We start from the raw sequence: 12,971 nt of genomic DNA on the forward strand, positions 1-12,971 counted from the left end.
TACTCAAGTCCAAATAAAGCCATTTCAAAACTGTGGACGTGTGTTTACAGCTACTTTGCCAGTTAGAACAGATCTTGTCCTGAGGTTGAAAATGGGGCTGGTTCCTGCAAGACAAAGTGCTGTCAATGCAGCGCAAGTGAAAAGAGCCCCACGATCTTTATCATATAATTGAGCAGCTGCAGACGTCAAAGTTTTTAGACAACAGCACTGCCTTATCTGGGACTGTCCACAGTGGTGTGTACTGCATGAGATTAGCTCTCAGTGTGTGTGTGTGTGTGTGTGTGTGTGTGTGTGTGTGTGTGTGAGAGAGTGTTTGTGTGTGAGAATGGGTGTAAATGATGCATCTGCTGCATCTGACAAGAGAATACTACTCTTGGGCACATCACCCCCTACACCTGATAACCTGTGCAAGGATTGTAACCCCAAATAAAGAGTGAACAATGATGGGACCAAAGTGAAGGCGGCTGCATCAGCAGTTCAGGTACTCTGCAGCTCTCTGTGTGGTTGTTATGGTGGAGATGTAAACACCACTAGTCAATGGGGTTTGCGGTATTCAGCACACAGTGAGTGCAATACACTGGGGTCACTGAACCAACAGAGTCAAGGGGCTTTGTGAAGAGGTCAAAGGGATGCCTCCTCCTCCTCCTCCTTCTGCCTCTACAAGAGGCAACCCATCAATGGTGCATGCCATCACACAGTATCAAGTGGCCCCTGTTCAAAGGTGGCGGATGAAAATGGAAACAGACACGCTGAAGTGGAACGAGGCAATGCAGTGGAACAGCCTGAGGGATCCATCACTGGGGTGATAAGAAAGCAGTGGGCAGAGGAGGAAAAAAAGAGGGCAAAAGAAAAGGCTATATATGGATTTGAAGAAAAAGGGTCAAATGGAAGTGTAGGATCTAATACTGATGTACAGTTATATCTGAATATCAGTACATTACATATTTCAGTAAAACTGGATCAAGGGCTTTGACTAGGACGCCTTGAATTTGACACAATACATGACAGAAGTATTATTTAGTCTTATGTACAAATTAAAATGCTACCAATGGGTTTTTAAATGGTATATTCTCATAGAAAAGATTTATTTTGTTTCAAGTCATGAGCGAAATAATGTTTGTATGGCACTTTCAAAATCATTAGTAACAATAAGGCCACATGCAAATCTTGTAGATTGATGTATTACAATGGCTAATCACAGCAAGAATAAAAAAAAATGTGATATGGTTTGGCCTCAAAACTGTTAGAGAAATGTGGCCTCCATAGGGAACAGTTTCACTACAAAATAAAAACAAAACAACAACAAAAGACTGAAGACACTGAGACAGTACTGCCATTAACAGTCAGATCCCTTAGGAGCCTTTAGTTTTTCGGATCAGGGTCTCCATCATAGCCCACTGGTCCTTGGTGACCTGCAGGAGAACAAACGGAGATGTAACATGGCGTAAAACCATTCAATTTCACAGCAAAAAAAACTGACTTTTGGCAAAACAGAAAGCATTTCCAGTTCTTACCGTTCTGAGCTCATTGAACTCCCCGGCCATGGACACATACTCTCCTCCATCTATCCGAATGATCTGTGCAGTGAATGAATGAATAAGGACGAGTCAAGATTCAAGAAGGAGGAGTGATATGATTTGTTCTGTCTCCAAGGCTGCTGTGAGGAAATGTCAAAGACCTCCATCCAGTGTGCTCACAGTAAATTATCAGCAGGCAAGAATGTCCTTGTCCTGAGATAGTTTTATGGCTAATACAGAACCACTGAGCTGAGAGGTTTAGTTGTTTAAACACAAAGGGGGCCTGCAACATTTTCAGTGAGAACAAAGACAGTTAGTGTATAATTTACAGCATCTTGCATTTAAAAATATGTACAAATAATGTATGTTTGTGTGCGTGTGTGTGTGTGTGTGTGTGTGTTTGCACTAGTGAGCAAATGAGCTTGCCAGAGAGAGGGGGAGAGTGACAGGGACGGAGAGGAAGAGACAGATAAAGAAAGAGAGAGAGAGAGAGAGAGAAAGAGAGAGGAAATTACTGAGAAAGAAATACACTTCATCAACAAATGCCCAAGAGCCATTAATGCACTTATTTTGTGAGCAAGTCTGTTTGCTCCATGTGCATGCGTAATAACCTCCACATGACGCCCCTGGAATCGGAGCAGCACATGTTTCTGAGGCCAGCTGTTGGAGGGGTGAGGAGAGAGGCGGCAGCACTGCCCTTGCTCTCCCCTCCCTGCGCCTGAAACCGGAGCGGTCCTCTGGGGCAGACTCAGGGCCCTGGCCCCTGTGCCTCCCCGCCCTGCCCTGGAGCAGAGGAGAGCCCCTCCACTCCCAAGGTCAAAACACACACACATGCACAGACTCACCGCTCCAGACACCCAGCTGGCGTAGTCACTGCAGAGGTAGGCGGCGAGGTTGGCAATCTCTCCCGGCATTCCCAAGCGGCCAACCGGAATCCTGCCAAGCATCGACTCCTCGAACATTCCGGTGGGATCCAGGCGGCTGAACGCACCCTTCAGAAGGACGGTGTACAGTTAGGTGTGGGTGAGAGAACGCTGTGGTGCACCCAGAGGCTAAATGTAAGGACTGTGCTTGCCAGGACCCTACCCTTGGTATATTTTCTGCAGTGCAGTTTGTAAATAAAATAAAAAAGAACCATGCAGAGATTGACTGCTGACTAAAAATGGCATTATATTTATTTATTAAGCAGCACACACAATGCAACTCTTAAAATAAACTATTCTATGGCCCTCAAACCTAAGGTTAAATCCTGGCAAAGTATAGGAGCACAAGACAATTTGTGAATGGAAAGCCAGGCTGACAGTGAATCATATAGGATGAGTGTGTTTCATGGAGGGCCCTACCCACTACTTTTACTGTGACTGTACAGGCTCATACAATAACAGCGCTCCCATATTTTTGGTCCTGTCGTGTGAATCAGCTGATTGCACTTGAAAGATGGAATGAATACTTAAGCCCTAATGGCACATACTTCTTCTGCATTCTGCACACTTCTGTGCTCTAAAATTGGAATATCCACCAGTGACCCCCCCCCCCCCCCCCCACCACCACCACCACCACCACCACCACCGACCCCACTGTATCAGTCCTCATGTGCCACAGAAGGAGATGAAGGGGAAAACAGGAAGCTTTGGTGTGATAACCTACCTTGGTCCTAATTGGGCCGGGCTGAATCACATTGAACCTCATGCCGTAGCGTCCCCACTCGGCGGCCAGTGACCTGCGGCACAAACAAACACATACTTCCTCAGACTGGGCGAAGGCGAGCGAGCATGCAGGCCAACGGCCAGTCCTGCGGTGAGCCTCGCGCTCTTGCTCCTTTCTCATTAAACTCTCCTGATGGGGTTAACACTCTGGCTCCGGGTACAATTATGTCCAAGAGAGTGCCAGCGTTTGGCCCTTGTTTTCATGCTGTTTATTCCAACAACACAAACCAAGTGCCGGATGCATAGCGGGTAAGAAAGGAATAAGGGTTAGGGGGGACTTTAAGGGTCATTCCACTCACTCAAAGAAAAAGAGCAGTAGAAAGGCGTGTGTGGGGAGGGGGTACTGCAGATTGATTTGTTCCTAGTCAGCATCAAGGATCTAATGCATACTAAATGAGCAAAATACCGGCCTAAAAATAGAACGTGCAAGAAGAACGGCTGTGAAATAAATAAAAAGCTAAATCTGGGGGCCAGTTTCGCTGCCGAGCCCTGATTGCAATATAGATGTAACATTTAAAAAGAGAACTGTGGGGTCATTTTTTCAGGTGAACAATCTTGCACAAAAGCCAAGAGTTCCATTAGTGGAAAATGGATAGAGACAGATAGTGATCCCTAGACAAAAAGGAGTCTTGCACTGAGAATATAAATGGACCAGTCAGCTTTACCTCTGCAAATCTCTACATATGCTTGAGGGAAAGTACTCCTCCACACAGTAATGACAGTTGACCCTTTCTGTATATGCATGCGAGACACATAGCTGGTTCTGTCTAAAGGCAGACCAGGAAACTGACTACTGCCTCCAGTATAGTGGGACAGCCTCACGTGAGGCCATGCCCCAAACACACAGTTGAGAGGTGGCCCTGGTGTGTTTTACGCTCGTGTCTGTGTGTGTCTGTTCCTTTCTCCTGTCCTGGCCTCTCCCCTCATTAAACCATCTGTCTGAGGGGGAGAGGTAGGAGCACAGTGACCCATTTATCACAGTAATGCCTTTTTCATGTGCCTGTAAAAAGTGAGATGGGGCTGTGTCTTACAAGGGGAGAGGGGGCGAGGGACACCCACTCACATACCGCTGTTCAAACACATTTCATGTCACAGAACAGCCTACTGGGCTGACCACAGGTATGCATCTCGGCCAGAACCATAAACTTGGATTGAGATTTATACATCGCAAATTTGATATCAATCAGATGAATTAACTATGCTTGTGCACTGTCTTTGAGAGTATCCTTTATATAACATTCATACAGACATCACATTTTACCTGATTTTAGTTTTTTTAAGTGAAGGTGTCAGTCATGTTTTCTAATGAGAGGCCTGTCCACATCAAGGGAAAATGAAAACTGTCCTGTCCGCTGATGTAATTCTGCACTTTCGATCCATCTTAGTTATGGGCAACTTTCCCAGAGAGATCAAGACAGGGGCTCCACATTTCAGATTTAAATTAAAAGTGATGGTACACTCATTAATGCTAATAAATGCCCTCCTTGAAAAATACATTAAGATAGCGTGATGAGTGATTTGACATGGGTGAGACCTTTTAAAACGTCTTCAGATGGGGACTGCACAGAGGCGATTACAATTTGTGTGTTTCTTTTGAGTAATATGCTTGCAGATGCTGGACATACTTGCACATAGCTTCCACACCGGCCTTGGCAGAGGCACTGGGGACCACAAAGCCAGAGCCACTCTCCGCATAGATAGTGGTGATGGCCAAGAACGCAGCTCCTGGGAAAGAAATAAGCAAACAAATCAATCAATAAGTAATCAAATCAAGTGTTGTTCAACCTCCTAGCTCCATTTGACCAGAGGAAAGTGATGAGTCCATCAGTGACTCAAAAAATCAGCCTCAGCCTAAACTCAAACGAATAAAACTACAAACGTACTTGCAATTATAATCGTACCAAGCCTTTTCCAGACATGGGAATTAAAGGACATCATTAATTTAAATACAGCTTCACAGAGTGCTGCCACCAATGGCTAGACATGCGGCACAATCAATGAAACAAACATAAAAGAAGGGTAACCGCTATACGGAAGCCTCTTAATTGCCCTACGGCTGAAAAGGCAAACGAGAGACACCAGCCCTTTATGTCTGTTATGTTCCCTCACAATGGCCTGATTGCAATTTTATTAATAACTGTTTTCTGGGGAAGTGGAAAAGGTCACTACAATCAAAGGATGGGTAGACCCTCTGCAAGAACAACACAGAGTGAGAGGAGGTGAAGAGGACTCCATTGGGGGGTGGGGCGACACTGGTGCTGGGGCCTAAAGCGAAACTGCATGGTGTGTTGTCTTTGAGTAGCCTGCTCTATGGTTTATGAAGAGCCGTCCCTTTGACTGTGCATGGCTAGTGTGGGATGAAGCACGCAACCCACAGAGAGCCTTGGGCGCTGGACAATAAGACCTGCATTACCACATACAGTGACTGCGCCGCCTTAAGGGCAAAGGAACACAAGGATGAATGATGTGTCGACTGAAAGGGTACGCAGAGTACACTGTTGCAGATCTCTATGACTGGTAGGGATGTAAAATGGCTCCATTGCTTTGTTGACAATGTGGTTTCCTATAAAAATAAAAATCTCAAGGTTGCAATTAGTCTATTGCTGATGTTCCTGCCACATCATATACACTGTATAACACTGATGAATACATACAATATCTTAATTACCATACAGTGGCTGGTACAAATATATGAGTGAAAAGGTTACAGGGTTAGCTGGTGCAACAGCATGCTTTTGGGAGCAGTTTTCAATGGATCAAGCATACCATTTCATTTTCAACCAAAAAAGAGTGTGCCTGCCACCCTGTGGTCTTACCACTACAGCACACCAACTGGGTTTGTTTGAGTTTCATTTGGAGTCGGTTAAATTACTCTCATAAGTTACAGACTAAGTTGTCTCTTTAAAGCGTCAGTATGCAATAATTTGCCACTTTTTCTCTTGTTTTTATAAGCAACTGGTTCTAGTAACATCTTCAAATTAATTGTCATGATATACGATCATATGAAGTACGGATAAACAAACCTGCCATTCCAACTAGACACCTAGGCTACGCACTATGTAGTCACTATCATTTTTTTACTGACTACAGAATGCACTTTACATGTGCCAGTGCAACACCTTCTCTTTGATTTGTAGCCTAAGAGGCCCAAAGAAAATCTGCCAGCTGATTCTGACAAACTTAAATAAACGGTTAGGATTGCCAAGAAAACATGGAAAAGATGAAAACCTCAGGCAAGTTCCTCTCTCCTTTGAATGTGGGGGTGAGAGAATGCAAATCAAAATTTAAAGATCACCTTTTTCAGCTTTAATAAGGCGCTTCCCGATTTCCAGAGTCACGTAGGCCGTGCCGTTCAGCACAATGTCTGTGACGGTCCTAAAGGCATTAGCAGACAGCTTCTCTGATGGAGAGATGAAATTACCAGCGGCATTGTTGATTACCACCTGTGGAATGGAAAAATCAGACAGACAACTATTAATTGACTCAAGAAAAAAAGTGTATGCAGTGGTTTTAAGAGCATGAACATATGTGAGGTTTCATTAAATACATGATCAGAGATTTTATTTTCAGGTTTCCATTCTTTACAGTGCTTTAGCGTTTTAAACAATGTCAAGTAGAGTAGATTTATTTTTTGTGTGTCAACCCAAAGCAGCTCCGATGTATTACCAACCAATACACCATAAAGCAAAGGTTATTGTAATTAAATTAAAGTTGTTAAATTTTTATAGAAAGAAACACCTGCCAATTGGCATACCAGACACATGTAACCATAAATAATAAATGGTTTAGAATGATACCTCAGAAAACATAGTGAAGTGACAGATCTGTGATGGGGCCTTCACAGTGCAGGCTGAGTGTTTGTACCTACATCAGGGAGACCCACGTTATTGACAAGATGCGTCACAGCAGCTTCTACAGACGCTGGATCCCTCACATCACACTGTACAGCGTGGACCTGTTGGAGGAATACTGACTGAGTGATTCCAAGGTTCAAAATACACTTAGTATACATATATATATATATCTCAGGACATCATGTCCACACTTGGGAAAGCATAAGATACAGACTGATTCATCTCTATAGCAGCTGGAATCAGCAGGGACCACACAATTTAATCGGGATGAATCTATATTCTCTGATCATCAAGGTTAATCAATAGCCAAAATTATTGTGATTCTGCAATACACTCAAATATCTTTATTTAAGCAATTTCAGATGTAATACATTAACATAAACAAACAAAGCATCAAACAAACAATCAAAGTATTGAAATGAAGACCTCTTAATGAGAGTTATTATTTAGCTTATAAATAACTTCAATGTGCATTCTAAATGTTATTTACAAAGTTGCTAATTTAACAGTTTAAAAGTCAATTCTAGACGTCTGATGCAATTCTAAGTGATATTGGCAATATAAAACAATCCCATCCCCTTACAGACCTTGGAGTATTGGTCAGCAAATGCTGATATTTTTAAGAAACATTATTATTTATTACCTTGTTGCCAGTCTGTGCGGAAATTTCTGCAGCAGCCTTTTCCAAAACGTCAAGCTTTCTAAAAACAAAATAAGATGCTTAGCATTTGCCACAAGATGTTTTTCTCCTACACTGAACATCATGAGTTCTCCAACATTGTATGAGGGCATGTGGCAAGAAGTGTCTGTAATATTTCAGCTTGAGATAAGTAGAGAGCATTTTCAGGTGTGCTGATGTGTATCACCCTGTTCATCAAACAAACTGGTTACTCCCTGATTCATTCTGAGTGACATAGTGAACAAGCACACTCAATCAAGAAACTTTAACTTCTCAAAACATAAAAAAGCATTGAAAAGTGTATGCGTCTATCTCTGTGTGCTCTAACTTAAGCAATGCCTAGGTACATCTTTCATAACTGATCAAGATGTTTAATAGGCACTTTTACGTATTACACGAAATCACTGATGCTGACCTGCTTGCAATGACGCACTCAGCACCCAAGCTTGACAGGGTGGTCGTCATGCCTCGACCTAAACCTGTCCCTCCCCCTGTGATGAAGGCCACTTTGTTTTTGAACGTCCCCGGGAGCAGCATCGCCCCCTCGGATGGGGGAAAGAACGCAGCATGAGGGGGCGGGGTACTGTTGCAGAGTGCAGTAGTCCCATTACTAAAGGCCTGAATGAAAATAAATGGAAGTTATTATTTCGCAGTGAAAAAATGCAATGCATGCAATTAATGGGAGTTACTTATACTAATTTTAATGTATAAGGCCAAACAGGGCAATGTCTATAACATACTTATTTTCTAGAATTCAATGTTTAAAAGGTTATTTAATGTAAAAAGGTTATCCATGTTCAGTTTCCTATCTGTCTAGCCACCTCTCTCACAACCCAAAGCAAGGTTACGACTAGGTTAACACTACCACCAGCTACCGGTTCACCACGTCTTTAAACACAAATGCAAACCTCTCATGTACAAAACAATCTTACCCGTAAATGTGTGAGTACTTTGATTGGTAGGGTTACATTGCGTTTGTAAACTCCTACGCGCCCGAGCAATGGATATGCCATGTTTTCAAAGCTACGTGAACTTTGACCCAGTAGACACCCAGTAGACAAGGGTGAAGTGGTGAACTATTACCTACAAAACACTGACTTAAAGGAAATATCACCCTACAACTCCGCTAACAAATAATGTAACTATCTATAACAGATAAAGAGGGGAAAAGCAGGCGAAGCTAGGATGGTGGCGAAAGTTCCACTTCAGTTTCTTCACAAATTCGCATGACACGATGACTTTAAAACGCCGCAACCATTACTACAGATCAGAGGGAGAGTTATGGTGCGTCGGGTTCCTTTCTTCAACGTATACGATTTAGTTTGGATTACATTTGATACTTTTTTTAGCCTCATATATTCTGTACCAAACAAAATTATTATGTTATCCTGATATATTTGTGTGTTCAGAAACATTTAAATTTCATAAGTATAAACCACCCCCATTTCCACATTCCATGATCAAGTTCGCCGTGGTCAGACGCTCATCCGATGATACCGTAAACGCATGTAGACAAGGAACTACAGATTACATTCAAAGTTTTTCAGAGGACTTCCCACCATAACGCCACAATTTACTGTGGCGACTTTATGGCGAATTAAATATTGAAGCTCGTGTAGTACCTACGCCGATGTTAACGGGTCACTTAGTTCAATAAGTGCTTGGGTTTATGTATTTTATTGTTGCGCATTTTTTCTGTACACTAAGGTAAATATGTCAGTGGTGCCATTCGTTGGTTTGAAGATGCCCAGTGAACATGCGGAAAAGTAGTGCTGCGAACACTGACTGCCAAGCAAGCGGTGATGTCCACCACAAAACCCGAATTGATACTGATATTTAGTGGTAAACGTAAATCTGGAAAGGACTATGTAACCGACAGAATTCAGGAAAGGTGAGGTCCTATTCCTTTATTCTTTCTATGCACTATGTACAGCACTTTGGTCAGTGCGAGCTGTTTTAAATGTGCTCTAAAAATAAACTTTACTTACTTACTTACTATGGTCTTTCTCTCTGATGAGATTTGCTTTCACCCATGAATCTTGTCAACAACTCATGTGCCACGTTTCTGGACTTAGATCTGTATCCTAATTCCGACAGAACAGTGATCAAATAGTCTTCAGTTGTTCCCGTATGTATTTTGATTCTGGAGAAATGTTACGTAGAAATTCACAAATTTGTCTGAAACTAGAAAAAAATAGATGTATGAATGAACAGCAATGTTAGGAAACCTGTATTTAGGTTTTTAGAAATTAATAATTATTCCATTTTGACAACAAACTACATAAGTCCCTTCAGAGCTAAGCACAATGTGTAATTTGTTTTTAAACAGGCTGGGTGCTGATGTCTGTTGCATCCTGCGTCTCTCTGGGCCCCTGAAAGAACAATATGCAAAGGTAGGTTAAAAGATCATCTCACATCAAGTCAGATTACTTTGTCTGCAATTAACCGCAACATAATGTTCTCTTGAATTAGTATGTGACAATAATAGTAGTGTTATTTGTGTGAAATGTTTGTTGTTCTTTCACCTCTCAATGTGAAGTGTAAATCACCTATTATCATGGACATTGGTATCTGAGATATAATATGGAAATGGTCATATAGCTCCAGTCTACAAGGTGTCATTGCTGGAGTATGTTCTAAAAATATAAAAATACCTTAGGCTTTAGTTCTAAGGTATTATTAAAGTGTATGGCTGGAAAGCATTACTTTTTGGCTATGCGTCATCAAATTCAATACATTCCAAAAGCCATTCCTTTGATGGTCCTCATATTAGGATCATGGGTTGGACTACAGTGAGCTGCTGGGAGCTGGTCAGTATAAGGAAAAGTACAGAGCCGACATGATCCAGTGGGGGGAGAGGAAGAGGGAAGAGGATCCTGGGTTCTTCTGCCGGTTGGCCATCAGAGAGGCCAAACAGCCTGTGTGGGTAAGATCCTGATGTTTTATCTTTAGTCTTCATCCCTGAAAATAAATGTGCTCTGAATTTTTGTTGTGGCCAACATGTACTCTTTACTTACATGTTTTGGATTCTCTACACATGTTCAGTGTTAGAAGCCCCAAATGCTGCAATTTTAATAAAACAAAATAAATCATGTACCTCTTCGATGCAAAGGCTTACCTTGTCGTCAAAAGGGGTTGAAAGTGTTTGTTGTGGCTGTCAAACTAAAGTGGGATCCAAGTGGAACCTCTTCATGTTCTTGTGTGAAGACGGAAAAAAATATCTGAGAGATGTTTAAAAAGAGTCTACCTTCATCACACCATCTCCCCTCTCCAGATTATCAGTGATGCTCGGCGCTTGTCAGACCTGCAGTGGTTCTGGAGGGAGTTTCCTCAGCAGTGTCGCTGTGTGCGTGTGGAGGCCTCGGAGCAAACCAGATTACAGAGGGGATGGAAGTTCTCCCCAGGTGACCCAATCCCGACCAAGTGCACATGCACAATCACTGAATAGTTTCATATTACCACACCAACTGCACTAACACGTCACCCCCCATCCATTGTTTCCTCAGGTATAGATGATGCGGAGTCTGAATGTGGTCTTGATCAGGGAGTGCAGTTTGACTGGATAATTAACAATGATGGTGATGCTGGCCTTCTGGAGGAGCAGCTGAAAGAACTGTTTGTGCTTGCTGAGGACAAATCTGGAGACAATACTGGACAACAAAGAACTCTGACAGTTAATGGTTGAAAATGTTAATGATAATTTCACAGTATATTTTTACCGATAGAAAATACAATAAACGTTCCTTTAATATTAAGTATTTATCCTGAGTTGACTGTTAAGACAGAATTGTCTCTTTTGTAAATATGAATTTCAACGGAACTTTTACATTACCTTCATGGTCAGATGGTCATTGAGACAGTGGACTGCCTTTGTAACCTAAAATGCATTTGCTCCAAATGAGATAATTACTCAACTCTATGATCCACTCCCTGAAATAACACATAGGACATTGTACAGGCCAAGAAAGGAACTGTTGGTCCAAGGCTCTGAGTAAGGATGATGCTGTTACTTTCATACGGGGCACCATGATGTAATTAGTGTTAGTGAGAGGCAGGGATGTGCGGTCCAAATTAAACTACAAACAGGTCAGCAAAGCCCTAATTAGAGCATCCTCTTGACAACATGCCGCTCCCGCCATCCTCCACTGCACCACAAAAAGGACTTGTAATTACAGAAGAATCCACTAGATGTCCACTCACAGCCACCAGCTCTGAGCCCTTCATGTGGGATCTATTTGTGATCACCTTAAAACCTGAAAGCACACGAAAGAACCTTGTGGCATCCATCACAAGGACAAAAGGACACTTATACCTTTGTGCAGAGCAGGAAGAGCAGTTCACTTTGCGTAAAATAGGTTAAGGTGACATCATTCACACCATTACAAATATGTCAGGGTTGGCTTTGCAATCATGTTATTACACCAACGTTCAATGATACAAAACAGTCTTAACAAAGGAATACAACTACAGTGGAAAGTCAAATTCAATCATTGTCCTTTATTTTGTTTGTTTTTTAAAAAGAATCTTATATCCATGTTTTGAGTCATGATTGTTACAATGAAATACTGTTGATAACAAAATGTTTACATCTTGAAACTCCAGGATAAGTTCCAGTTAAAATGTTATTGATAAACTTTATTTCTGATTTAATTCACTTTAAAGATTTGCAGTTCTCTTGACGTGCAAAGACAGGAAAAAAAATAAACTTAAGAGTGGCATTGTGAGATGTTTGGATCGCCCCCTCCAAGTTTGTATATCTCCCCTTACTCTCCACAGCGGCCTCATGGCTTCCAGTTTAGCAGTGGAATGTGATTCTCATCACCCCTTTTTATCTCCCACCCTCAAGCAGTTTAACAAAAAACAAACAAAAAAACATCTTACAACTTAACCAATACAGCAGAGGGGTAAAGGCTGGTAAACTGAACACTATGGAATTTACCACCCCTTGACCTCACCAGATATAATGATATATAATCCCAAAAAGTTAAGACTACAATGGAACCATGCACATTCTCCTGATCTTACAAGCAGTTGGGGGGGATTCAATGAAACCGTTCAATGCTGCTTAGATAGCATAAATGACCCTTTGTGGGACATGGCTCAAAATCTAAAAAAAGGTTTAAACCCAAACAGAAGACATCTCCCTTATACAAGAAATTATATGCCAACCCCCTTTCATTTCTATTTAAACAACGCTCAACTAAAGTAATACAAT

General features: G+C 41.9%; 2 protein-coding genes across 2 annotated transcripts; one reads left to right on the forward strand and one right to left on the reverse strand.

The window, feature by feature from the left end:
* Nucleotides 1–1,053: 1,053 nt before the first annotated feature.
* Nucleotides 1,054–8,996, reverse strand: decr1 (2,4-dienoyl CoA reductase 1, mitochondrial). Its single transcript, XM_080858475.1, has 10 exons — nt 8,689–8,996; nt 8,172–8,374; nt 7,721–7,778; nt 7,092–7,178; nt 6,519–6,666; nt 4,849–4,948; nt 3,165–3,237; nt 2,363–2,509; nt 1,515–1,577; nt 1,054–1,412 (listed from the first exon to the last, which is right to left on the reverse strand). The coding sequence occupies exons 1-10, from the start codon at nt 8,767–8,769 to the stop codon at nt 1,353–1,355; spliced, it is 1,020 nt and encodes a 339-aa protein (XP_080714601.1). The 5' UTR covers nt 8,770–8,996; the 3' UTR covers nt 1,054–1,352.
* A 538-nt stretch (nt 8,997–9,534) lies between these two features.
* pmvk (phosphomevalonate kinase) lies at nt 9,535–11,441 on the forward strand (the record flags this gene model as incomplete). Its single annotated transcript, XM_080858476.1, has 5 exons — nt 9,535–9,647; nt 10,086–10,149; nt 10,530–10,682; nt 11,031–11,160; nt 11,263–11,441. The coding sequence occupies exons 1-5, from the start codon at nt 9,559–9,561 to the stop codon at nt 11,439–11,441; spliced, it is 615 nt and encodes a 204-aa protein (XP_080714602.1). The 5' UTR covers nt 9,535–9,558.
* Nucleotides 11,442–12,971: the final 1,530 nt, after the last annotated feature.

This window comes from Sprattus sprattus, assembly GCF_963457725.1.
Source record: "Sprattus sprattus genome assembly, chromosome: 19".
NCBI lineage: Eukaryota > Metazoa > Chordata > Actinopteri > Clupeiformes > Clupeidae > Sprattus > Sprattus sprattus.